The sequence below is a fragment of the Agelaius phoeniceus genome, chromosome 38 (assembly GCF_051311805.1).
Source record: "Agelaius phoeniceus isolate bAgePho1 chromosome 38, bAgePho1.hap1, whole genome shotgun sequence".
Lineage (NCBI taxonomy): Eukaryota > Metazoa > Chordata > Aves > Passeriformes > Icteridae > Agelaius > Agelaius phoeniceus.
The window spans coordinates 259,333-287,138 of NC_135304.1; the positions used below are offsets into that span (position 1 = coordinate 259,333).

Consider the following 27,806-nt stretch of genomic DNA (forward strand, 5'->3'; position numbering starts at 1 on the left):
GGGGGGGGGAATTTTTTTGGCTGAGTCCAACGGAGGGGGGGGGGTAACCCTAACCCTTCCCCCCCCCCCCCCGCTGTGAGGTGTTTTTGGGGGGGGGGGTCCCTGTGCCCCCCCCCTCCACCAACTGCAAACAACCCCCCCCAAATTGGGAGGGGGGCGCTTAAGGGACCCCCCCTTTGGCAGTGAAGGGGGTGGGGGGGGCCCTTAAATGGGGGGGGGGGGTGGGAGGGTGCCCATAAATGGGGGGGGGGGGGGGTCTGGGGGTCCCCCTTGGGTTTGGGGGGGGGGTCCCAGGGCCATGGGGGGGGGGGGGTCCCAGTGAGACACTGGGGGGGTCCCCAGGGTCATGGGGGTCCTGCTACGTCATGGGGGGGGGGGTCCCCAGTGCTGGTGGGGGGGGGGGGGTCCCGACTGTGACATTGGGGGGTCCCCATTGAGGAGGGGTCCCCAGGGTCATGGGGGTCCCACTGTGAAAATGAGGGGGGGGGTCCCACTGTGACATTGGGGGGGTCCCATTGTGACACTGGGGGTCCCATTGAGGAGGGGTCCCCAGGGTCATGGGGCGGTTCCACTGTGAAAATGGGGGGGGTCCCACTGTGACACTGGGGGGTCCCACTGTGACATTGGGGGGGTCTCCATTATCAAGGGGGTCCCACTGTGACACTGGGGGTCCCACTGAGGAGGGGTCCCACTGTGAAAATGGGGGGTCCCACTGTGACATTGGGGGGGGTCCCATTGTGACACTGGGGGTCCCATTGAGGAGGGGTCCCCAGGGTCATGGGGCGGTTCCACTGTGAAAAGAGGGGTCCCCAGGGGTCATGGGGGTCCCACTGTGAAAAATGAGGGGGGGGTCCCACTGTGACATTGGGGGGGGTCCCATTGTGACATCAGGGGGGTCCCCAGAGCCATGAGGGTCCCACTGTGACATTGGGGTGGGGTCCCCAGAGCCATGAGGGTCCCACTGTGACACTGGGGTGGGGTCCCCAGAGCTGTGGGGGTCCCACTGTGACATTGGGGGTCCCATTGAGGAGGGGTCCCAGGGTCATGGGGGGGTCCCACTGTGAAAATGAGGGGGGGGTCCCATTGTGACATCAGGGGGGTCCCCAGAGCCATGAGGGTCCCCCCTGTGACACTGGGGTGGGGTCCCCAGAGCTGTGGGGTCCCCACGGTGACACTGGGGTGGGGTCCCCAGAGCTGTGGGGGTCCCACTGTGACATTGGGGGGGGTCCCATTGTGACATTGGGGGTCCCATTGAGGAGGGGTCCCCAGGGTCATGGGGGGGTCCCACTGTGAAAATGGGGGGGGGGGGTCCCATTGTCACATCAGGGGGGTCCCCAGAGCCATGAGGGTCCCACTGTGACACTGGGGTGGGGTCCCCAGAGCTGTGGGGTCCCCACGGTGACACTGGGGTGGGGTCCCCAGAGCTGTGGGGGTCCCACTGTGACATTGGGGTGGGGTCCCCAGAGCCATGAGGGTCCCACGGTGACACTGGGGTGGGGGTCCCATTGTGACATCAGGGGGGTCCCCAGAGCCATGAGGGTCCCACTGTGACACTGGGGGTGTCCCACCACGACCCAGGGATGTCCCCATCGCCCACCATGGCCCCAGCACCGCCCCCTCTGCCCGTCCCCATGGCCGTGGCGCCCGCCCCCGGTGCCCCCCCGGTGCCCCCCCCCGGGGCGGGGGTCCCTCAGTCGAGGGGGGCGGCGGCCGAGGGGCTGGCGGGGCCGGAGCTGCCGGCGGCCGTGCCGCGGGTGCCGCTGTACTGCCCGATGAAGGAGCCGTCCTCGTTGAACTGCACGTCGGCGCTGCCGCCGTAGCCGGCCAGGCTGTCATCGCTGCCCAGCGCCGCGCCCGCCGCGCCCAGGGAGCGCCCCGAGCTGCCCGAGGCCTTCTCCTCGCCGTCGCTGGGACAGGGATCAATAACCGATCAATGATCAAACATTGACCCAATCAATAACCCAACCATCAGCGCCCCGAGCTGCCCGAGGCCTTCTCCTCGCCGTCGCTGGGACAGGGATCAATGATCAATCAATGATCAATGATCAAAACATTGACCCAACCATTGACCCAGCCATCATCACCCCGAGCTGCCCGAGGCCTTCTCCTCGCCGTCGCTGGGACAGGGATCAGTGACCGATCAATGATCAATGATCAAACATTGACCCAATCAATAACCCAACCATCATCGCCCCGAGCTGCCCGAGGCCTTCTCCTCGCCGTCGCTGGGACAGGGATCAATAACCGATCAATGACCGATCGATGATCAATGATCAAACATTGACCCAATCAATAACCCAACCATCAGCGCCCCGAGCTGCCCGAGGCCTTCTCCTCGCCGTCGCTGGGACAGGGATCAATGACCGATCAATGACCGATCAATGATCAAACATTGACCCAACTATTGACCCAACCAATGACCAATCAATGATCAAACATTGACCCAGCCATTGACCCAACCAACCCCATCATTGCCCTGAGCTGCCCGAGGCCTTCTCCTCGCCGTCACTGGGACAGGGATCAATAACCGATCAATGATCAAACATTGACCCAACTATTGACCCAATCAATAACCAATCAATGATCAAACATTGACCCAACCATCAGCGCCCTGAGCTGCCCAAGGCCTTCTCCTCGCCATCGCTGGGACAGGGATCAGTGACCGATCAATAATCAATTGATGATCAATCAATGATCAAACATTGACCCAATCAATGACCAATCAATGATCAAAGATTGACCCAGCCACAGACCCAACCATTAACCCAACCATTGACCAACCATTGACCCAACCATTGACCTAATGACCCAACCACTGACCCAACCATTGACCAACCGTTGACCCAACCATTGACCAACCATTGACCAATCAACACCCAACCAATGACTCAACCATTGACCAACCATTGACCCAACCACTGACCCAACCAACACCTAAACATTGACCAACCATTGACCCAACCATTGATCAACCACTGACCAACCAATGACCTGACCATTGACCAACCATTGACGAACACCCAACCATTGACCCAACCATTGACCAACCACTGACCAATCAACACCCAACCAATGACTCAACCATTGACCAACCATTGACCCAACCAATGACTCAACCATTGACCCGACCACTGACCCAACCACTGACCCAACCAATGACCAACCATTGACCCAATCACTGACCCAACCATTGACCAACCATTGACCCAATCACTGACCCAACCATTGACCAACCACTGACCAACCATCGATGAACACCCAACCACAGACCCAACCATTCACCAACCATTGACCCAACCATTGACCAACCAACACCCAACCACTGACCAACCATCGATGAACACCCAGCCATTGACCAACCACTGACCCAACCAACACCCAACCATTGATCAACCGATGACCTGACCATTGACCCAACCATTGACCCAACCATTGATGAACACCCAACCAACACCCAACCATTGACCCATCCATTGACCCAACCAACACCCAACCATTGACCCATCCACTGACCCATCCAACGTCCCCCACGGAGGCTGTGAGGGGCTGCGTGGTGGGGGGGAGGGGAATGACATGGATGAGGACCCCTCCCCCACCCCTGAGGACCCCCACCCCCGCCCCCCAGCCCCCCGCCCACCCCCCCCCCCCCCAGGGGATTGGGGACCCCCCCCATGGATGCAATGACCCCCCCAGACCCCCCTTACCTCTCCAGGGACCTGCGTTAGCCCAGGGCAATTAGCGGCGAGCGATTAATGAGAGAGGGGCAATTAGCATTTGGTGAGGAGGGCGAATAATTAATGAGGGGGGCAGTTAATGAGCGGGTTAATTAGTGCGGGAAGGCAGATCACGGTCAATTGCCATAAACCCCTCCACCAAGCCACGCCCACTCCGATCAGACCACACCCATTTACATGAAACCACACCCATTAAAAGTCAAATCACGCCCATTAAAAACCAAACCACGCCCATTTTTTGGCCAAGCCACGCCCCTTCCTCACCGGTACTCCCCCGAAGGTCTCGTCCTTCATGGGCCGCGCCTCCGAGTCCACCTGCGTGTCCTCCTTGTCCTTCACTGGGGGGGCACCTGCGCTCAGGGGGGGGCCACGGCACCCCCGGGACCCCCCCAAACCCTCAGACCTTGGGGACCCCTCCCCAAAATCCCTCAGACCATGGGGACCCCTCCCCAAACCCCTCAGACCATGGGGACCCCTCCCCAAACCCCTCAGACCTTGGGGACCCCTCCCCAAATCCCTCAGACCTTGGGGACCCCCCCCAAATCCTCAGACCTCGGGGACCCCTCCCCAATTCCATCAGACCTCGGGGACCCCTCCCCAATTCATCAGACCTCGGGGACCCCTCCTCAATTCCCTCAGACCTCGGGGACCCCTCCCAAATCCATCAGACCCTGGGGACCCCCCCCAAACCCCTCAGACCTTGGGGACCCCCCCCAAATCCCTCAGACCTTGGGGACCCCTCCCCAAAATCCCTCAGACGTCGGGGACCCCTCCCCAAATCTCTCAGACCTTGGGGACCCCTCCCCAAACCCCTCAGACCTTGGGGACCCCCCCAAATCCATCAGACCCTGGGGACCCCTCCTCAATTCCATCAGACCTTGGGGACCCCCCCCCCCAATTCCGTCAGAAGTTGGGGACCCCCCAAAACCCAATCCCCACCTCCAGGACCCCCCAAATTCCCAAACTGTCCCCCAGGACACCCCAAAACCCCAAACCTCCACCAAACCCCCAAATTCCCAAACCCCCCCCAGGACCCCCCAAAACCCCAACCCCCCCCCCCCCCAGGACCCCCCAAATTCCCAAACCCCCACCAAACCCCCAAATTCCCAAATCCCCCCCAGGACCCCCCAAATTCCCAAACCTCCCCTCAGGACCCCCCCCCAAACCCACCCACAGAATCCCCAAGACCCCAAAATCCCCTTCAGGACCCCCAAAACTCCAAATTCCCTTCAGGACCCCCCCAATTTCCAAATCGCCCAAACCCCTCAGGACCACCCAAATTCCCAAACCTCCACCAAACCCCCAAATTCCCAGACCCCCCAAATTCCCCCCAAATTCCCCCCAAATGCCCCAAACACCCCCCAAGAACTCCCCAACCCCCAAATGCCCCCTCCAGGACCCCCAAAACCCCAAACTCCCCAAACCCCCCCAGGACCCCCTCTCCACACCCCAAACCCCCAAATTCCCAAACCTCCACCAATCCCATCCCTGTGGAGCCCCCGCCGTTCCCAGGGGGTTCCCGGGGGGTTCCCGGGGGGTTCCGGGGGGGTTCCTGGGGGGGTTCCTGGGGAGGGTTCCCAGGGGGGGTCTCAGGGGGGTTCCCGGGGGGTTCCCGGGGGTTTCCCAGGGGGTTCCCGGGGGGTTCCCTGGGAGTTCCCAGGGGTTTCCCAGGGGGTTCCTGGGGGTTCCCGGGGGGTTCCCGGGGGGTTCCCGGGGGGGTCTCAGGGGGGTTCTGGGGGGGGTTCCGGGGGGTTCCCGGGGGGGTTCCCGGGGGGTCTCAGGGGGTTCTGGGGGGGTTCCCTGGGAGTTCCCGGGGGGTTCCCAGGGGGATCCCGGGGGGTTCCCAGGGGGCTCCCAGGGGGGTTCCTGGGGGGGTTCCCAGGGGGTTCCTGGGGGTTTGGGTTCCCGGATTTGGGGTTTATTTTGGGGTGATTTTGGGCTGGATTTGGGCTGGATTCTTGGGTGGTTTTGGGGGGTTCCCGGGGGTTTCCCGGGGGGTTCCCGGGGGGGATCCCGGGGGGGTTCCCGGGGTTTGGGTTCCCGGATTTGGGGTTTATTTTGGGGTGATTTTGGGCTGGATTTGGGTTTATTTTGGGGTGATTTTGGGCTGGATTTGGGGTTTATTTTGGGGTGATTTTGGGCTGGATTGGGCTGGATTTTTGGGTGGTTTTTGGGGGGTTTCCCGGGGGGCTCCGGCTCACCCGAATACTTGCCCCCCTTGCTGCGTTTGATGAAGCAGAGGATGAGGAGGAGCAGGAGCAGCAGCACCGCGGCGCTGACGAAGCCGATGAACCAACCCTCGGTGGCGAAGCCGCCCGCGGGGCGCGGCAGCACTGAGGGACAACAACGGGGACGGAGGGGGGGTCACGGTTTGGGGAGAGACCCCAGGGGGATTTGGGGAGAGACCCCCAGGGGGTTTGGGGAGACCCGAGGGGATTTTGGGGCATTCCGAGGGGTTTTGGGAGACGTGAGGGGATTTTGGGCAACCCTGGGGATTTTTGGGGAGCCCCCCGGGGGATTTGGGGACACTCCCGGGGATTTTGGGGCATTCCTGAGGGGATTTTTGGGAGACCCTGGGGAGTTTGGGGAGGACCCCGTGGATTTTGGGGAGGACCCCGAGGGGATTTTGGGGAGACCCCCAGGGGGAGTTTTGGGGAGACCCGAGGGGATTTTGGGGCATTCCTGAGGGATTTTTGGGGCATTCCCGAGGGGTTTCGGGGAGACGTGAGGGGAGTTTGGGGAGGACCCTGGGAGTTTGGGGAGACCGGGGGGATTTTTGGGGAATCCGAGGGGATTTTGGGGCATCTGAGGGGTTTCAGGGACACCCCCAGGGAGTTTGGGGCATTCCTGAGGGGATTTTGGGGAGACCCCCTGGGATTTTGGGGAGACCCCGAGGGGAGTTTGGGGCATTCCTGAGGGGTTTCAGGAGACCCCGGAGAGTTTGGGGAGACCCGAGGGGATTTTTGGGGAAGCCCGAGGATTTTGGGGAGACCCGAGGGAAGTTTGGGCATTCCTGAGGGGATTTTGGGGCATTCCCGAGGGGTTTCGGGGAGACATGAGGGGATTTTGGGCAACCCGGGGATTTTTTGGGGACCCCCCCGGGGAATTTGGGGACACTCCCGGGGATTTTGGGGCATTCCTGAGGGGTTTCAGGGAGACCCCGGAGAGTTTGGGGAGACCCGAGGGGATTTTGGGGAGACCCGAGGGGAGTTTGGGGCATTCCCGAGGGGTTTCGGGGAGATGCGAGGGGAGTTTGGGGACCCCCCCGGGGAGTTTGGGGAATTCCTGAGGGGTTGCGGGGAGACCCCGGAGATTTTTGGGGAGACCCCCAGGGGAAGTTTGGGGAGACCCCCAGGGATTTTGGGGAGGCCCCCAGGGAGTTTGGGGCACCCTCGAGGAGTTTTAGAGGGGTTTTGGGGACACCCCCGGGGATTTTTGGGGACCCCCGGGGGGAGTTTGGGGCATTCCCGAGGGGTTTCAGGGAGACCCCCGGGGAGTTTGGGGAGGCTCGAGGGGATTTTGGGGAGACCCAAGGATTTTGGGGAGGCTCGAGGGGATTTTGAGGCAATCCTGGGGATTTTTGGGGCCCCCCCCGGGGGGATTTTGGGGAGGCCCCCGGGGATTTTGAGGAGTCCCCCGTGGATTTTGGGGAGACCCCGAGGGGAGTTTGGGGCATTCCTGAGGGGTTTCAGGAAGACCCCGGAGAGTTTGGGGAGACCCGAGGGGATTTTGGGGCATTCCTGAGGGGATTTTGGGGCATTCCTGAGGGGTTTCGGGGAGACGTGAGGGGAGTTTGGGGAGGACCCTGGGGAGTTTGGGGAGACCCCGGGGATTTTGGGGCATTCCCGAGGGATTTCAGGGAGACCCCCAGGGATTTTTGGGGAGACCCCCAGGGAGTTTGGGGCATTCCCGAGGGGTTTTGGGGAGACCCCGGAGAGTTTGGGGGAGACCCGAGGGGATTTGGGAGACCCGAGGGGATTTTGGGGCATTCCCGAGGGGTTTCGGGGAGACGCGAGGGGAGTTTGGGGACCCCCTCAGGGAGTTTGGGGCATTCCTGAGGGGATTTTGGGAGGACCCCCAGGGGGAGTTTGGGGAGACCCCCAGGGGGATTTTGGGGACACTCCCGGGGAGTTTGGGGCATTCCTGAGGGGTTTTGGGGAGACCCCTGGGGAGTTTGGGGAGACCCTTGGGGATTTTGGGGACCCCCACAGGATCTCAAGGCTCTCATGGGGAGGATTCGGGCTGGATTTTGGGGTAATTTGGGGGTGATTTTTGGGGTGATTTTTGGGGTGATTCCTGGGTAATTTGGGCTGGACTTGGGGGTTTTTTTGGGGCGATTTTGGGGTTTTTGGGGCTCACAGGTGCCGTTGGTGTGCACCTCGCTCTCCCAGAATGCCCACGCTCCCCAGGGCTGGATTTGGGATTACTTTGGGGGTAATTTTGGGCTGGATTGGGATGGATTTTGGGTGGTTTTGGGGTGATTTTGGGGTGAATTTGGGCTGGATTTTGGGTATTTTCAGGGTGAATTCGGGGCGTTTTGGGGCTCACAGGTGCCGTTGGTGTGACAGGTGCCGTTGGTGTGCACCTCGCTCTCCCAGAATGCCACGCGCTCCCTGGAGCTGGATTTGGGGTTTATTTTGGGGTGATTTTGGGCTGGATTTGGGATGGATTTTTGGGCTGGATTTGGGCTGGATTTTTGGGCTGGATTTGGGATGGATTTGGGATGGATTTTGGGTCATTTTTGGGGGTGATTTTGGGGTGAATTTGGGCAGGATTTGGGGTATTTTCGGGGTGAATTCGGGGCGTTTTGGGGCTCACAGGTGCTGTTGGTGTGCACCTCGCTCTCCCAGAACGCCACGCGCTCCCTGGAGCTGGATTTGGGATTTATTTTGGGGTGATTTTGGGCTGGATTTGGGCTGGATTTTGGGGTGAATTTGGGCTGAATTTGGGCTGGATTTTGGGGTGAATTTGGGCTGAATTTGGGGTGAATTGGGGGTGATTTTTGGGGCTCACAGGTGCCATTGGTGTGCACCTCGCTCTCCCAGAATGCCACACGCTCCTTGGGGCTGGATTTGGGGTTTATTTTGGGGGTGATTTCGGGGTGAATTTGGGCTGGACTTGGGGGTTTTTTGGGGGCGATTTTGGGGTTTTTTGGGGCTCACAGGTGCCGTTGGTGTGCACCTCGCTCTCCCAGAATGCCCCACGCTCCCCAGGGCTGGATTTGGGATTATTTTGGGGTTTTTTTTGGGGTGATTTTGGGCTGGATTTGGGATGGATTTTGGGTGGTTTTTGGGGGTGATTTTGGGGTGAATTTGGGCAGGATTTGGGGTATTTTCGGGGTGAATTCGGGGCGTTTTGGGGCTCACAGGTGCCGTTGGTGTGCACCTCGCTCTCCCAGAATGCCACGCGCTCCCTGGGGCTGGATTTGGGGTTTATTTGGGGTGATTTTGGGCTGGATTTGGGATGGATTTTGGGGTGATTTTGGGGGTGATTTTGGGCTGGATTTGGGATGGATTTTGGGGTGAATTTGGGCTGAATTTGGGCAGGATTTGGGGTATTTTTGGGATGAAGTGGGGGTGATTTTTGGGGCTAATTTGGGCAGGATTTGGGGTGATTTTGGGGTTAATTTGGGGCAGGATTTGGGGTATTTTTGGGATGAATTTGGGGTGATTTTGGGGTGATTTTGGGGTGAATTTGGGGTGAATTTGGGGTATTTTTGGGATGAAGTGGGGGTGATTTTTGGGGCTAATTTGGGATGGATTTTGGGTGATTTTGGGGTGAATTTGGGCTGGATTTTGGGGTGATTTTGGGGTGAACGGGGGGTGATTTTTGGGGCTCACAGGTGCCGTTGGTGTGCACCTCGCTCTCCCAGAACGCCACGCGCTCCTCGGGCTGGATTTGGGATTTATTTTGGGGGTGATTTTGGGCTGTATTTTGGGATGATTTTTGGGTGATTTTGGGCTGGATTTGGGCTGGATTTTGGGATTATTTTGGGGTGAATTTGGGGTGAATTGGGGGTGATTTTTGGGGCTCACAGGTGCCGTTGGTGTGCACCTCGCTCTCCCAGAACGCCACGCGCTCCCCGGGGCTGGATTTGGGGTTTATTTTGGGGGTGATTTTGGGCTGGATTTGGGATGGATTTTTGGGCTGGATTTGGGCTGGATTTGGGATGGATTTTGGGTCATTTTTGGGGGTGATTTTGGGGTGAATTTGGGCAGGATTTGGGGTATTTTCGGGGTGAATTGGGGGCGTTTTGGGGCTCACAGGTGCCGTTGGTGTGCACCTCGCTCTCCCAGAACGCCACGCGCTCCTCGGGGCTGGATTTGGGATTATTTTGGGATTATTTTGGGGTGAATTGGGGGTGATTTTTGGGGCTCACAGGTGCCGTTGGTGTGCACCTCGCTCTCCCAGAACGCCACGCGCTCCCCGGGGCTGGATTTGGGATTACTTTGGGATTATTTTGGGATTATTTTGGGGTGAATTGGGGGTGATTTTTGGGGCTCACAGGTGCCGTTGGTGTGCACCTCACTCTCCCAGAACGCCACGCGCTCCCCCGAGTGGTTCCTGCCCACGAACTGCACCCGGTACGAGGTCCCGGGCCGCAGGTCCCCGAGCCGGTACCGGCCCAGGGAGGAGTTGGCCCGGCCCGAGGAGCGCCAGGGCTCCTCCGCTGCGGGGGGGGAAAGGGGAGGGGGTCGTGGGGGGCCAATAGACCCCAAAACACCCCCAAAATACCCCCAAACACCCCCCAAAAATACCCCCCAAAATACCTCCAAACACCCCCAAAATACCCCCAAACCTCGCCCCAAACACTCCCCAAAATACCCCCAAAATACCCCCAAAACACCCCCAAAACCCCCCCAAACACTCCCAAAAATACCCCCCAAAACACACCCAAAATACCCCCCAAACACCCCCCAAAATACCCCCAAAACCCCTGCAAAATACCCCCAAACACCCCCCAAAAATACCCCCCAAAATATCCCCCAAACACCCCCAAAATACCCCCCAAATACCCCCCAAACACCCCCCAAAAACACCCTCAAAATACCCCAAAATACCACCCAAAATACCCCCAAACCTCGCCCCAAACACCCCCCAAAATACCCCCCAAACACCCCCAAAATACCCCCCAAACACCCCCCAAAAATACCCCCCAAACCCCCAAACATCCCCAAAAATACCCCCCAAACACCCTCAAAACCTCCCCCCAAAACCCCCCTAAAATACCCCCAAACACCCCCAAAACCCCCCCCAAACTACCCCCAAAAATACCCCCCAAACACCCCCAAACACCCACAAAAACCTCTCCCCAAAATACCCCCCAAACACCCTCAAACCCCCCCCCAAACACCCCCCAAAATACCCTAAAACCTCCCCCCAAACACCCCAAAATCTCCCCCAAAATCTCCCCAAACGTCTGCACTCCGCACTCGCTTTTTTCCCGGTGCCGTTTGGTCCCAAAATCCCCAGAAATGGCCCCAGATCCCCCTCCCAGCGCCCCCAAATCCCCTCCCAGTGTCCCCAGATCCCCTCCCAGTCGCTCCCAGTCGCTCCCAGTCCCTCCAATCTCCTCCCAGTCTCTCCCAGTCCCCCCAAATCCCCTCCCAGTGTCCCCAATTCCCCTCCCAGTGTCCCCCAATCCCCTCCCAGTCGCTCCCAGTCCCTCCCAATCCCCTCCAGTCCCTCCCAGTCCCTTCAATCCCCTCCCAGCGCCCCTAAATCCCCTCCCAATGTCCCCAAATCCCCTCCCAGTGTCCCCCAATCCCCTCCCAGTCCATCCCAGTCCCTCCCAGTCACCCCAAATCCCCGTCCCAGTGTCCCCAATCCCCTCCCGGTGTCCCCAGATCTCCTCCCAGTCCCTCCTAGTGTGCCTAAATCCCCTCCCAGTCCCTCCCAGTGTCCCCCAATCCCCTCCCAGTGGCTCCCAGTCCCTCCCAGTCACCCCAAATCCCCTCCCGGTGTCCCCAAATCCCTTCCCAGCGCCCCTAAATCCCCTCCCAGTCCCTCCCAGTCCCCCCCCAATCCCCTCCCAGTCCCTCCCAGTGTGCCTAAATCCCCTCCCAGTCCCCCCAAATCTCTTCCCAGTATCGCCCAATCCCCTCCCAGCCCCTCCCAGTCACCCCAAATCCCCTCCCGGTGTCCCCAAATCCCCTCCCAATCCCCTCCCAATCCCCTCCCAGTCCCTCCCAGTCGCTCCCAGTCCCTCCCAGTGTCCCCAGTTCCCCTCCCAGTTCCCCTCCCAGTCCCTTACTGGTTTTGCTCATGTACTCGACCTCGAACTCGATGTTGGCCTGGGGCTGGGCCAGGGTCCAGCGCAGCTCCGTGAAATCCTCGCCCACCTCCCCAAACCCGACCGTGCCCAGCACCGGCAGCACTGGGGGGGCACGGGGGGGTCACCCCAAAATCGCCCCCACCCCAAAACCCCCCCCCCACCCCGGGGACCCCCCCCCCGACCCCGCCGTTTTGGGGCCACTTCAAATTTTGGGGTCCCCTCATCCTTTTTTGGGGCTGCCCTGGAAGTTTTGGGGTTCCCCCCCCCCAGAAATTTCGGGGTCCCCCCCAGCAGTTTTGGGGTCCCTCCCACCCTGTTTTGGGGCCACCCAAAATTTTGGGGTCCCTTCCCTTTTTCGGCTCCCTCCCCCGCTATTTTCGGGGTCCCCCCCCAGCAGTTTTTGGGGTCCTCCCGCAGTTTTTGGGGTCAATTTTGGGGTACCCCAGCGGTTTTTGGGGTCCCCCCGCGGTTTTTGGGGTCACTTTTTTGGGGTACCCCAGCGGTTTTTGGGCCCGGAGTTTGGGGTCTCCCCGCGGTTTTTGGGCTCAGTTTTTGGGGTCCCCTCGCAGTTTTTGGAGCCGATTTTTTTGGGTCGGTTTTTGGGGTCACTTTTTTGGGGTCCCCCGCGGTTTTTGGGGTCACTTTTTTGGGGGTACCCCAAAGGTTTTTGGGCTCAGTTTTTGGGGTCCCCCCGCGGCTTTTGGGTCGGTTTTTGGGGATGTCCCCCGCGGTTTTTGGGGTCACTTTTTTCGGGGTCCCCCAGCGGTTTTTGGGCTCAGCTTTTGGGGTCCCCCCGCCGTTTTGGGGTCGGTTTTTGGGGTGGTCCCTCGTGGGTTTTGGGGCCAATATTTGGGTCCCCCTTGGGGGTTTGGGGGGCCGCTTTTTGGGATCAGTTTTTGGGGTCTCCCCGCGGTTTTTGGAGCCGTTTTTTGGGTCGGTTTTTGGGTACCCCCGCAGCTTTTGGGGTTCGTTTTTGAGCTCAGTTTTTGGGTTCCCCCGCGGTTTTCAGGGCCCGTTTTTGGGGTTCTCCCAGGGTTTTTGGGGCCGGTTTTTGGGGCCGGTTTTTGGGGCCGGTTTTTGGGGTCCCCCGCGGGTTTTTGGGGCCACTTTTTTGGGCTGCTCCCCGCGGTTTTCAGGGCGGTTTTTGGGGTTCCCTCGCGGTTTTTGGGGCGGGATTTTTGGGACGATTTTTGGACTGCTCCCCGTGGTTTTCGGGGCCAGTTTTTGGGGTTCCCCCGGGGTTTTCGGGGCCGGATTTTTGGGACGATTTTTGGGCTGCTCTCCGCGGTTTTTTGGGACGATTTTTGGGGTTCTCCCGAGGTTTTCGGGGCCGGTTTTTGGGGTTCCCCAGCGGTTTTCAGGGCCGGTTTTTGGGGGTTCCCCCGCGGTTTTCGGGGCCGGTTTTTGGGGATCCCCCGCGGTTTTCGGGGCCGGTTTTTGGGGTTCCCCCGAGGTTTTCAGGGCCGGTTTTTGGGGTCCCCCCGGGGTTTTCGGGGCCGGATTTTTGGGACGATTTTTGGGCTGCTCTCCGCGGTTTTTTGGGACGATCTTTGGGCTCCTCCCCGCGGTTTTCGGGGCCGGTTTTTGGGGTTCCCCCGGGGTTTTCGGGGCTGGTTTTTGGGGTTCCCTCGTGGTTTTTGGGGGGGGATTTTTAGGACGATTTTTGGGCTCCTCCCCGCGGTTTTCGGGGTTGGTTTTTGGGGATCCCCCGAAGTTTTCAGGGCCGTTTTTGGGGTTCCCCTGCGGTTTTTGGGGCCGGTTTTTGGGGAGGGATTTTTGGGACGATTTTTGGGCTCCTCCCCGCAGTTTTCGGGGCCGGTTTTTGGGGTTCCCTCGCGGTTTTTGGGGCCGGTTTTTGGGGTTCTACCGGGATTTTCGGGGCCGTTTTTGGGGCGGGTTTTTTGGGACGATTTTTGGGCTCCTCCCCGCAGTTTTTGGGGCCGGTTTTTGGGGTTCTCCCGAGGTTTTCAGGGCCGGTTTTTGGGGTCCCCCCGGGGTTTTCGGGGCCGGATTTTTGGGACGATTTTTGGGCTGCTCTCCGCGGTTTTTTGGGACGATCTTTGGGCTCCTCCCCGCGGTTTTCGGGGCCGGTTTTTGGGGTTCCCCCGGGGTTTTCGGGGCTGGTTTTTGGGGTTCCCTCGTGGTTTTTGGGGGGGGATTTTTAGGACGATTTTTGGGCTGCTTCCCGCGGTTTTCGGGGCCGGTTTTTGGGGATCCCCCGAAGTTTTCAGGGCCGGTTTTTGGGGTTCCCCTGCGGTTTTTGGGGCCGGTTTTTGGGGAGGGATTTTTGGGACGATTTTTGGGCTCCTCCCTGCGGTTTTCAGGGTCGGTTTTTGGGGTTCCCCCGCGGTTTTCAGGGCCGGTTTTTGGGGTTCCCCCAGGATTTTCGGGGCCGGTTTTTGGGGTCCCTCGCGGTTTTCAGGGCCGGTTTTTGGGGTTCCCCCGCAGTTTTCAGGGCCGGTTTTTGGGGTTCCCTCGCGGTCTTCAGGGCCGGTTTTTGGGGTTCCCTCGCGGTTTTCGGGGCCGGTTTTTGGGGTTCCCTCGCGGTTTTTGGGGCGGGATTTTTGGGACGATTTTTGGGCTGCTCCCCGCGGTTTTTGGGGCCGGTTTTTGGGGTTCCCTCGCGGTTTTCAGGGCCGGTTTTTGGGGTTCCCCCGGGGTTTTTGGGGCGGGATTTTTGGGACGATTTTTGGGCTCCTCCCAGCGGTTTTCAGGGCCGGTTTTTGGGGTTCCCTCGCGGTTTTTGGGGCGGGTTTTTGGGGTTCCCCCGCGGTTTTCAGGGCCGGTTTTTGGGGTCCCCCGCGGGTTTTTCGGGGGGGTTTTTGGGGTGCGCACCGGGCTCGGGGGCGAGGCTGCCCAGGCGCACCAGGGGCGCGCCGGGGCCGTGCCGGGTGCGCGCACGGAGCTCCAGCCGGTACCCGCCCCCGCGGCTCCAGCCGGGCCAGGGTCGTGTTCAGGGTCCCGGGCGGGAACAAAATCTCCATGGGGATCCCGTCCTCGGTCTGGTTCTCTGCGGGGGAAGGGTCCGGGATGCCAGGGAACCCCAAAAAAACCCGCCCGGAATGGCCCCAAACAGTCCCGAATTAACCCCAAAAAACCCGCCCCGAATGTACCGAAACAGCCCCGAATCAACCCCAAAAAACCCGCACGGAATGGCCCAAACAGCCCCGAATTAACATAAGAAAACCCGGCCTGGGAGGCCCTGAATTAACCCAAAAATTCCATCCGGAATGGCCCAAACAGCCCCGAATTAACCCCAGAAGACCCGCCCGGAATGGCCAAAACCAGCCCCGAATTAACCCCAAAAAACCCGCACGGAATGGACAGAAACAGCCCCGAATTAACCCCAAAAAAACCCGCCCCGAATGTACCGAACAGCCCCGAATTAACCCCAAAAAACGCGCCCGGAATGGACCGAAACAACCCCGAATTAACAAAAAAAATCCCACCTGGAATAACCTAAACAACCCCGAATTAACCCTGCCCGGAATGGCCCAAAACAGCCCCGAATTAACTCCAAAAAACCCGCCCGGAATGGACCGAAACAGCCCCGAATTAACCCCGCACCGAATGGCCCCAAACGGCCCCGAATTAACCCCAAAAAACCCGCACGGAATGGCCCCAAACAGCCCCGAATTAACCCCAAAAAACCCGCACGGAATGGCCCGAACAGCCCCGAATTAACCCCAAAAAAACCCCGCCCGGAATGGCCCCAAACAGCCCCGAATTAACCCCAAAAAATCCGCCCGGAATGGCCCAAACAGCCCCGAATTAACCCAAAAATTCCATCCGGAATGGCCCCAAACAGCCCCGAATTAACCCCAAAAAAATCCGCCCGGAATGGCCCGAAACAGCCCCGAATCAACCCCAAAAAACCCGCACGGAATGGCCCAAACAGCCCCGAATTACCCTTAAAAAAAACCAGCCCCGCATAGCCCAAACAGCCCCGAATTAACCCCAAAAAACATCCCTGGAATGGCCCCAAACGGCCCCGAATTAACCCTAAAAATCCCACCTGGAATAACCTAAACAACCCCGAATTAACCCTGCCCGGAATGGCCCGAAACAGCCCCGAATTAACCCAAAAAATCCGCCCGGAATGGCCCAAACAGCCCCGAATTAACCCCAAAAAACCCGCCCAGAATGGCCCCAAACAGCCCCGAATTAACCCAAAAAATCCGCCCCGGAATGGCCAAAAACAGCCCCGAATTAACCCCGCACCGAATGGCCCAAACGGCCCCGAATTAACCGCAAAAAAATCCGCCCGGAATGGCCCCAAACAGCCCCGAATTAACCCTAAAAAACCCGCCCGGAATGGTCCCAAACAGCCCCGAATTAACCCCAAAAAACCCGCCTGGAATGGCCCCAAACAGCCCCGAATTAACCCCAAAAAACCCGCCCAGAATGGCCAAAAACAGCCCCGAATTAACCCAAAAAATCCGCCCCGGAATGGCCAAAAACAGCCCCGAATTAACCCCGCACCGAATGGCCCAAACGGCCCCGAATTAACCGCAAAAAAATCCGCCCGGAATGGCCCCAAACAGCCCCGAATTAACCCCGCACCGAATGGCCCAAACGGCCCCGAATTAACCGCAAAAAAATCCGCCCGGAATGGCCCCAAACAGCCCCGAATTAACCCTAAAAAACCCGCCCGGAATGGTCCCCAAACAGCCCCGAATTAACCCCAAAAAACCCGCCTGGAATGGCCCCAAACAGCCCCGAATTAACCCCAAAAAACCCGCCCGGAATGGCCAAAAACAGCCCCGAATTAACCCCAAAAAACCCGCCCGGAATGGCCAAAACCAGCCCCGAATTAACCCCAAAAAACCCGCACGGAATTGACAGAAACAGCCCCGAATTAACCCCAAAAAAACCCGCCCGGAATGGCCCGAAACAGCCCCGAATTAACCCTAAAAAACCCGCCCGGAATGGACCGAAACAGCCCCGAATTAACCCCGCACCGAATGGCCCAAACGGCCCCGAATTAACCCCAGAAGACCCGCCCGGAATGGCCCCAAACAGCCCAGAATTAACCCCAAAAAACCCGCCCGGAATGGCCCAAACAGCCCCGAATTAACCCCAAAAAACCCGCCCGGAATGGTCCCAAACAGCCCCGAATTAACCCCAAAAAACTCGCCCGGAATGGCCCAAACGGCCCCGAATTAACCCAAAACATTCCCAGTGCTCCCAGTGCCCTCCCAGTTCCCCCAGTGCTCACTCCCAGTGCCCCCCTCACCGCCGCTCATCCCTCCCAGTGCTCCCAGTGCCCCCCAACCCCATCCCAGTGCCCCCCAACCCCATCCCAGTGCTCCCAGTGCCCCCTCCCAGTGCTCCCAGTGCCCCCCAGTCGCTCCCAGTCGCTCCCAGTGCCCCCCAAACCCCATCCCAGTTCCCCTCCCGTCCTTCCCAGTGCCCCCTCAGTCACTCCCAGTGCTCCCAGTGCCCCCCAATCGCTCCCAGTGCCCCCCAAACCCCATCCCAGTGCTCCCAGTGCCCCCCACTCGTCTCTTCCAGCGCCCCTCCCGTCTCTCCCAGTGCTCCCAGTGCCCCCTCCCAGTGCTCCCAGTGCCCCCCAAACCCCACCCCAGTGGCCCCAGCGCTCCCAGTGCTCCCAGCGCCCCCTCCCATCCCTCCCAGCGCTCCCAGTGCTCCCAGTGCCCCCCAAACCCCATCCCAGTGCTCCCAGTGCTCCCAGTGCTCCCTCCCGTCCCTCCCAGTGCTCCCAGTGCCCCCCCAAACCCCATCCCAGCGCCCCCTCCAGTCCCTCCCAGCGCTCCCAGTGCCCCCTCCCGTCCCTCCCAGCGCCCCATCCCAGCGCCCCCCAGTCCCTCCCAGTGCCCCTCCCATCCCTCCCAGTGCCCCCCAGTCACTCCCAGCGCTCCCAGCGCCCCCTCCCAGCGCTCCCAGCGCCCCCTCCCGTCCCTCCCAGTGCTCCCAGTGCTCCCAGTGCCCCCAAACCCCATCCCAGTGCCCCCTCCGGTCCCTCCCAGCGCCCCCCAGTCCCTCCCAGCGCCCCCTCCCATCCCTCCCATCCCTCCCAGCGCCCCCCAGTCCCTCCCAGCGCCCCTCCCAGTCCCTCCCAGTCCCTCCCAGTGCTCCCAGTGCCCCCTCCCAGTCCCTCCAGTCCCTCCCAGTGCTCCCAGTATACGCACGCAGCCGGTACTGCAGCACGTAGCCGCTCAGGACGCCGTTGGGGTGGCGCGGCCGCCGCCACTCGAGGCTCAGCGCGGTGTCCCCGAGGCGCTCAACGCGCAGCTCCTCGGGGGGGCCCGGCACTGGGGGGGTCGGGGAGGGTCAGGGACCCCCCAAAATCCCCCCAGATCCTCCCCAAATCCTCCGGTCAGGGACCCCCAAAAATCCCCCAAAAATCCCCTCAGATCCTCCCCAAATCCTCCGGTCAGAGACCCCCAAAATCCCCCCAAAAATCCCCCCCAAAATCCCCCCAGATCCTCCCCAAATCCTCCGAAATCCCCCCCAGATCCTCCCCAAATCCTCTGGTCAGGGACCCCCAAAAATCCCCCAAAAATCCCCCCCAAAATCCCCTCAGATCCTCCCCAAATCCTCCAAAATCCCCCCCAGATCCTCCCCAAATCCTCCGGTCAGGGACCCCCAAAAAATCCTTCCAAAAATCCCCTCAGATCCTCCCCAAATCCTCCGGTCAGGGACCCCCAAAATCCCCCCAAAAATCCCCCCAAAATCCCCCCAGATCCTCCCCAAATCCTCCGAAATCCCCCCCAGATCCTCCCCAAATCCTCCGGTCAGGGACCCCCAAAAATCCCCCAAAAATCCCCCCCAAAATCCCCTCAGATCCTCCCCAAATCCTCCGAAATCCCCCCCAGATCCTCCCCAAATCCTCCGGTCAGAGACCCCCAAAAATCCCCCCCAAAATCCCCTCAGATCCTCCCCAAATCCTCCGGTCAGGGACCCCCAAAATCCCCCAAAAATCCCCCCCAGATCCTCCCCAAATCCTCCGGTCAGAGACCCCCAAAAATCCTCCCAAAAATCCTCCCCAAAATCCCCTCAGATCCTCCCCAAATCCTCCAAAATCCCCCCCAGATCCTCCCCAAATCCTCCGGTCAGGGACCCCCAAAATCCCCCCAAAAATCCCCCCAGATCCTCCCCAAATCCTCCAGTCAGAGACCCCCAAAATCCCCCAAAAAATCCTTCCAAAAATCCCCTCAAAATCCTTCCAAAAATCCCCCCAAAAATCCCCCCCAAAATCCCCTCAGATCCTCCCCAAATCCTCCGGTCAGGGACCCCCAAAATCCCCCCAAAAATCCCCTCAAAAATCTCCCCAAAAATCCCCCAAAAATCCCCCCAGATCCTCCCCAAATCCTCGGGTCAGGGACCCCCAAAATCCCCCCCCCCCAGGTCCTCCCCCAATTTCCCCAAAATTCTCCCCAAATTGGGACTGGGGGGGGGCTTGGGTCAGGGACCTCCAAAAATCCCCCAAAAATGCCCCCAAAATCCCCCCAAAATCCCGGGACTGGGACAGGGTTTAGGTCAGGGACCCCCGGATCAGTTTTCAGGGTCCCAGAACAGGATTTTGGGGTCTGGGGGGGATTTTGGGGTCCCGGGGTTATTTCACGATCCCAATTTCACTTTTTAGGGTCCTCATTCCCCTTTTGGGGTCCCGGGGGGTATTTCAGGGTCCCGATTTCTCTTTTATTTCCCCATTTTGGGTTCCCTAGGGGTATTTCACGACCCCAATTCCCCTTTCCTTTCCCGTTTTTGGGGTCCCGGGGGTATCTCACAACCCCAATTCCCCTTTTCTTCCCCCATTTTGGGGTCCTGGGGTTATCTCACGACCCCGAATTCCCTTTTTCTCCCCCGTTTTGTGATCCCGGGGTTATCCCACATCCCCAAATTCCCTTTTCTCCCCCATTTTCGTGATCCCGGGGTTATCTCACGACCCCGAATTCCCCTTTCTTTCCCCATTTTGTAATCCCGGGGTTATTCCACGACCCCAATTCCCCTTTCCTTCCCATTTTGTGATCCCGGGGTTATCTCACGACCCCAATTCCCCTTTTCTCCCCCGTTTTTGTGATCCCGGGGTTATCCCACATCCCCAAATCCCCTTTTTCTCCCCCGTGTTCGTGTTCCCGGGCGGGGCTCTCACCTCCCTCGGGGTGTGGAAATGAATCTCGGCGCTGGGGGGTCCGGCGCCCCTCCCGTTGAACACCAGCACCTGCAGGCGGTAGCGGCTCCAGGGCTGCAGCGGCCCCAGGACGGCGCCCCCGGCCTCGCCCGGCACCGTCAGCGCCCCCGGCTGGGGAGGGGGCTCGGGGGTGCCGGGGGGCCGCGAGTGCTCCCCGACCCAGCCGTCCCGCCAGTACAGCACCTGCGGGAAGGGAGGGGAGAGGTGGCCTGAAAATGGCGCAAAATAGAGTAAAAAATGGCATAAAATACAGCCGAAAATGGCCCAAAAAATCCCCCAAAAATGGCCGAAAAATGGCCCAAAATACAGCCAAAAATACCCCCGAAAATGGCTCAAAATACAGTAAAAAATGGTCCAAAATACAGCCAAAAATACCCCCGAAAATGGCCCAAAATACCCCCGAAAATGGCTCAAAATACCCCCGAAAATGGCTCAAAATACAGCCGAAAATACCCCCGAAAATGGCACAAAATACAGTAAAAATGGCACAAAAATGGCCCAAAATACAGCCCCAAAATGGGCCAAAATACAGCCGAAAATACCCCCGAAAATGGCACAAAATACAGTAAAAATGGCACAAAAATGGCCCAAAATACAGCCCCAAAATGGGCCAAAATACAGCCGAAAATACCCCCGGAAATGGCGCAAAATACAGTAAAAAATGGCACAAAAAATGGCCCAAAATACAGCCCCAAAATGGCCCAAAATACACCCGAAAATGGCCCAAAAAATCCCCCAAAAATGGCACAAAATTGGCCCAAAATACAGCCGAAAATGGTCCAAAATACAGCTGAAAATGGCACAAAAATGGCCCAAAATACAGCACCAAAATGGTCCAAAATACACCCAAAAATGGCTCAAAATACACCCGAAAATGGCACAAAATACAGCCGAAAATGGCACAAAATACAGCTGAAAATGGCACAAAAATGGCCCAAAATACAGCCGAAAATACCCCCGAAAATGGCCCAAAATACAGCCGAAAAAAAACCCAGAAAATGGCCCCAAATACAGCCGAAAATGGCCCAAAATATCCCTCAAAAATGGCCCAAAATACAGCCAAAAATAGCCCAAAATACACCCAAAAATGGCCCGAAAATGGCCCAAAATACAGCCAAAAATACCCCCGAAAATGGCTCAAAATACACCCCAAAATGGCCCAAAATGGCCCAAAATATCCCCAAAAATGCCCCAAACCCACCCCAAAACTGCCTCAAAATTCCCCCCAAAACCTCCCCAAAAATACCCTAAACTTTGCGGGGTTCCCCTGCGGGATTTTGTCAATTCCGGGCAGGATTTTGGGGTTTCCCATTGGGATTTTGGGGTTTCCCTGCAGGATTTAGGGAATTCCTGTTGGGATTTTGTGGATTCCCTTTGGGATTTTGGGGTTTCCCTGCAGGATTTTGTCAATTCTGGGCAGCATTTTGGGGGTTTCCCCTGCAGGATTTTGGGGTTTTCCTGAAGGATTTCGGGATTCCCGTTGGGATTTTGTGGTTTCCCTTTGGATTTCGGGGATTCCCATTGGGATTTTGGGGTTTCCCTGCAGGATTTTGGGGTTTCCCGTTGGATTTTGTTGTTTCCCTGCAGGATTTCGGGGTTTCCCGTTGAGATTTCGGGGTTTCCCTTCGGGATTTCGGGGTTTCCCTTTGGGATTTCGGGGTTTCCCTGCAGGATTTTGTTGTTTCCCTTCGGGATTTTGTTGTTTCCCGTTGGGATTTTGGGGGTTTCCCGTTGGGATTTTGGGTTTTCCCGCTGGGATTTTGGGGTTTCCCTGCAGGATTTTGTTGTTTCCCGTTGGGATTTTGGGGATTTTGGGGTTTCCCTTTAGGATTTCGGGGTTTCCCGTTGGGATTTTGGGAATTTTGTTGTTTCCCTGCAGGATTTCGGGGATTTCGGGATTCCCGTTGGGATTTTGGGGTTTCCCTGCAGGATTTGGGGGTTTCCCTTCGGGATTTTGGGGTTTCCCGTTGGATTTTGGGGGTTTCCCTGCAGGATTTCGGGGTTTCCCTTTGGGATTTTGTTGTTTCCCTTTGGGATTTCGGGGTTTCCCGTTGGGATTTTGGGGTTTCCCGTTGGGATTTTGGGGGTTCCCGTTGGGATTTTGGGGTTTCCCTGCAGGATTTTGCCAATTCCGGGCCGGATTTTGGGGGTTTCCCGTTGGGATTTTGGGGTTTCCCTGCAGGATTTCGGGATTCCCGTTGGGATTTTGGGGTTTCCCTGTGGGATTTTGTTGTTTCCCGTTGGGATTTTGGGGTTTCCCGTTGGGATTTTGGGGGTTCCCGTTGGGATTTTGGGGTTCCTCACCCGGTATCCCCTCAGGCGGCCCCGCAGGTCCCGCAGGGCCCCGCTCAGGCTCCAGGTGACGCGGACGCTGCTGCTGTTCAGGATCTCCACCCCCACATTCTCGGGGTACACCAGGGGCACTGGGGGGGCCGGGGGGGTCAGGGGGGGGCTCAGGACCCCCCAAACACAGGGACCCCCCCCCAACCTCAAATCCCCCCAAAAAGGGGAAATTCAACCCCAAAATGCAGCCCCGGGTTTGGGGTCAAGCCCAGATTTGGGGTCCCCCCCTCCCTCACCGCCCCCAAATTTGGGGTCTCCCCCATTTTTTTGCCCCGAAGTCGCCAGGTTTGGGGTCTCTCAGCAGCCCCAAATTTGGGATTTTTCCCCCCTTTTCTCTCTCAATTCCCCCAGATTTGGGTTCTCCCATCTCCCACCACCCCCAATTTGGGGTCACCCCCAGATTTGGGTTCTTCATCACCCCCAGATTTGGGGTCTCTCCCCATTTTCTCTCCCACCACCCCCAGATTTGGGCTCTTCCACCACCCCCAGATTTGGGGTCTCTCAACACCCCAAGATTTGGGGTCTCACCCCTTTTCTCTTCTCCCCCACCCCAAATTTGGGGTCTCTCCCCCTTTTCCCTCCCATCACAGCCAAATCTGGGGTCTCCCCCTTTTTCTCCCCCACTCCCCAATTTGGGGTCTCTCCCCCAGATTTTGCTTCTCAAGCACCCCCAGATTTGGGGTCTCCCCCTTTTTCTCCCCCACTCCCCAATTTGGGGTCTCTGTCCCAGATTTGGGTTCTCCAGCACCCCCAGATTTGGGGATTTGGGGTCTCCCCCAGATTTGGGCATTTGGGGTCTCCCCGTTTTCCTCCCCACTCCCCAATTTTGGGGGTCCCCCCCCACCCCCGGGGCTATTTTGGGGAGGGGTCCCCCACACTCACGATCCTCCCCCGAGTATCCGATGACCACGGGGGGCTCGGGGCCCTTCCCGGCCTCGTTCACCGCCTGCACCCGGATCTCGTAGGGCTGAAAGTTGGGGTGTCCCGGACCACCAGGGGGGGCTCCCCGACCGTGGCCTCGGCCCAGCGGCCCCGGCTCGGCTCCAGCGGCCGCCACTGCACCCGGTACCGGAGCTCGGGGGCGTTCCAGTCCCCGGGGGGCAGCGGCTGGGGGGCAAAGGGACCCCAAAAATCAGCCCTGAACCCCAAAAATCAGCTCTGAAATCCTAAATATGGCCCCAAACCCAACCCCGGGCACTGCACCCGGTACCGGAGCTCGGGGCGTTCCAGTCCCCGGGGGGCAGCGGCTGGGGGGAACGGGACCCCAAAAATGAGCATTGAACCCCAAAATCAGCCCCAAACCCCACCCCGGTCACTGCACCCGGTACCGGAGCTCGGGGGCGTTCCAGTCCCCGGGGGGCAGCGGCTGGGGGGGAAAGGGACCCCAAAAATGAGCCCTGAACCCCAAAAATCAGCCCTGAAATCCTAAATATGGCCCCAAACCCAACCCCGGGCACTGCACCCGGTACCGGAGCTCGGGGGCGTTCCAGTCCCCGGGGGGCAGCGGCTGGGGGGAAACGGGACCCCAAAAATCAGCATTGAACCCCAAAAATCAGCATTGAACCCCAAAAATCAGCCCTGAACCCCACCCCGGGCACTGCACCCGGTACCGAGAGCTCGGGGGCGTTCCAGTCCCCGGGGGCAGCGGCTGGGGGGCAAAGGGACCCCAAAAATCAGCCCCAAATCCTAAATACAGCCCTGAACCCCAAAAATCAGCCCTGAACCCCAAAAATCAGCTCTGAAATCCTAAATATGGCCCCAAACCCCACCCCGGTCACTGCACCCGGTACCGGAGCTCGGGGGCGTTGCAGTCCCTGGGGGGCAGCGGCTGGGGGCAAAGGGACCCCAAAAATGAGCATTGAACCCCAAAAATCAGCCCTGAACCCCAAAAATCAGCCCTGAACCCCACCCTGGTCACTGCACCCGGTACCGGAGCTCGGGGGCGTTCCAGTCCCTGGGGGGCAGCGGCTGGGGGGGAACGGGACCCCAAAAATGAGCATTGAACCCCAAAAATCAGTATTGAACCCCCAAAATCAGCATTGAAACCCAAAAATCAGCATTGAACCCCAAAAATGAGCATTGAACCCCACCCTGGGCACTGCACCCGGTACCGGAGCTCGGGGGCGTTCCAGTCCCCGGGGGGCAGCGGCTGGGGGAAACGGGACCCCAAAAATCAGCATTGAACCCCAAAAATCAGCCCCAAATCCTATATACAGCCCTGAGCCCCAAAACTCCGGCCTGAACCCCAAAACTCAGCCCCAAATCCTAAATACAACCCTGAGCCCCAAAAATCAGCCCCAAATCCTAAATACAGCCCCAAACCCCACCCCGGTCACTGCACCCGGTACCGGAGCTCGGGGCGTTCCAGTCCCCGGGGGCAGCGGCTGGGGGGGAAAGGGACCCCAAAAATGAGCATTGAACCCCAAAAATCAGCCCTGAACCCAAAACTCAGCCCCAAATCCTAATACAACCCTGAACCCCCAAAATCAGCCCCAAATCCTAAATATGGCCCCAAACCCCACCCTGGCCACTGCACCCGGTACCGGAGCTCGGGGGCGTTGCAGTTCCAGACCCCCCAAAAATCCTCCTGAACCCCCCAGGAATCCCCCAAAAGTCCCGCCAGGACACCCCAAAACCCCCCAGGTCCCCCCCTCCCGGATCCCCAAAATCCCCCAAAAATCCCCTCAGGACCCCCCTAAACACCCTCAAAACCCCCCAGGGTCCCCCCAAAATTCCTCCAAACCCACCCCAAGCCCCCCCAAATCCCCCCAGGACTCCCCCCCAAGCTCCCCCAGATCCTTCCAGGACCCCCCAAAATCCCCCCAGGACCCCCCAAAATCCCCCAGGACCCCCCAAACCCCCCAGGACCCCCCAAAATCCCCCCAAGCCCCCCGTACCTGCCAGGTGATCACCAGGTTGTTGGTCTCGTTCCCCTCCCCCTTCACGCCCATCGGGTACCGCTCAGGGGCTGTGGGGGGAAAAGGGTCAGGGACCCCAAAAAAACCCACAAAATCCCCAAAACATCCCCAAAAAATCCCCCCAAAATACCCCAAAAAAACCCAAAAAATCCCCCAAAAAATCCCCCCAAAATACCCCAATAACCTCCAAAAAATCCCCCCAAAAAAACTCAAAAAATCCCCCCCAAACACCCTAAAAAACCCAAAAAATTCCCCCCAAAACCCCCCAAAAAATCCCCCCAAAACACCCTAAAAAACCCAAAAATCCCCCCAAAACCCCCCAAAAAATCCCCCCAAAACACCCCAAAAAAACCCCAAAATCCCCTCAAAACACCCCAAAAAATCCCCCCAAAAATCCCCAAAAAATCCCCCCAAAACATCCCCAAAAAAAACCCAAAAAAATCCCCCCAAATCACCCAAAAAAAATCCCCCCAAAACACCCCAAAAAATCTCCCCAGAACATCCCCAAAAACCCTCAAAAAATCCCCCCAAAACATCCCCAAAAAATCTCCCCAAAAAATCCCCCCAAAAACCCCCAAAAAATCCCCCCCAAAAACCCCAAAAAATCCCCCCAAAAACCCCCCAAAAATCCCTGGGATAGTTTTGGGGTATTTCATGGGGATTTTGGGGTTGTTTAACAAGGATTTTCTTCTGTATTTTGGACAGCTTTAGGGTTTTTAATGGGGATTTTTTTGGGGATTTAATGGGATTTTTGGGGTTATTTAACAGGATTTTTGGGGGGATTTAATGGGATTTTTTTGGGGATTTTGGGGTGTTTAATGGGATTGTGGGTTTATTTAACAGGATTTTTGGGTAATTTAATGGGATTTTTTGGGGTTATTTATCGGGATTTTTTGGGGTTATTTAACGGGATTTTCTGGGGTTATTTAATGGGATTTTTGGGGGTATTTAACGGGATTTTTTGGGGTTATTTAACAGGATTTTTGGGGATATTTAACCAGATTTTTGGGGTTATTTAAGGGTTTTTTTCGGGGATTTTTTTTGGATTTTCAGGCTCTCCCAGCCCCCTCACCGGCAGGCTCGGTGCTGATGGCGTTTGTGGGGATTTTGGGGTTATTTAACGGGATTTTTGGGGTTATTTAACGGGATTTTTGGGGATATTTAACCGGATTTTTTGGGGTTATTTAACGGGATTTTTTGGGGTATTTTTTGGGGTATTTTTGGGTTATTTTTTGGGATTTTTGGGCTCTCGCAGCCCCTCACCGGCGGGCTCGGTGCTGACGGCGTTTGTGGGGATTTTTGGGGTATTTTTTGGGGTATTTTTTGGGGTATTTTTGGGTTATTTTTTGGGATTTTTGGGCTCTCGCAGCCCCTCACCGGCGGGCTCGGTGCTGACGGCGTTTCTGTGGATTTTGGGGTTATTTTTTGGGATTTTTGGGGTATTTTTTGGGATTTTCGGGCCCTCCCAGCCCCTCACCGGCGGGCTCGGTGCTGATGGCGTTTCTGTGGATTTCTGGGGTTATTTAACGGGATTTTTTGGGGTTATTTAACGGGATTTTTGGGGTATTTTTGGGGTATTTTTTGGGGTATTTTTGGGATTTTTGGGCTCTCCCAGCCCCTCACCGGCGGGCTCGGTGCTGACGGCGTTTGTGGGGATTTTGGGGTTATTTAACAGGATTTTTTCGGTGATTTTTGGGGATTTTGGGCCCTCCCAGCCCCTCACCGGCGGGCTCGGTGCTGACGGCGGCGCTGGGCGCGCTGGGCTCGCCCCTCCCGTAGCCGTTGACGGCCAGGACCCGGAACCGGTACCGCCCGTACGGGGACAGCGCCAGGAGGGCCCGGGGCCGCGCCCCCGGCACCGTCAGCACCTCCTCGAAACGGCCCGGGGAGAAAATGCCTTCCTCCTGCTCCACCACGAACTCTGAGGGGAGAAAGGGGTTAAAAACTGACCCAAAATATCCCCAAAATCCCAAAAATGCCCAAAATGGCCTCCTCCTGCTCCACCACGAACTCTGCGGGGAGAAAGGGGTTAAAACTGCACTAAAATATCCCTAAAATATCCTAAATATCCCAAAATGCCTTCCTCCTGCTCCACCACGAACTCTGCGGGGAGAAAGGGGTTAAAACTGCACTAAAATATCCCTAAAATATCCCTAAAATATCCTAAATAGCCCAAAATGGCCTCCTCCTGCTCCACCACGAACTCTGCGGGAGAAAGGGGTTAAAAACCATCCCAAAATATCCCAAAATGTCCTAAATATCCCCAAATCCCCTCCTCCTGCTCCACCACGAACTCTGAGGGGAGAAAGGGTTAAAAACTGCACTAAAATATCCCTAAAATATTCTAAATAGCCCAAAATGGCCTCCTCCTGCTCCAT

The 27,806-nt window shown here is 58.1% G+C and overlaps 1 protein-coding gene across 1 annotated transcript; it reads right to left on the reverse strand.

Moving 5' to 3' along the window:
* Positions 1–844: 844 nt before the first annotated feature.
* On the reverse strand, positions 845–27,806 carry L1CAM (L1 cell adhesion molecule). Its single transcript, XM_077172420.1, is given in 17 exon segments — positions 845–1,124; positions 1,440–1,907; positions 3,705–3,723; positions 4,007–4,072; positions 5,936–6,067; positions 10,240–10,404; positions 11,989–12,111; positions 14,845–14,926; positions 14,928–15,019; positions 18,162–18,287; positions 20,131–20,350; positions 22,472–22,590; positions 23,393–23,497; positions 23,500–23,617; positions 25,408–25,478; positions 27,152–27,479; positions 27,723–27,806. Coding segments are annotated over 16 exon segments (2,067 nt in total). The 3' UTR covers positions 845–1,124; positions 1,440–1,690.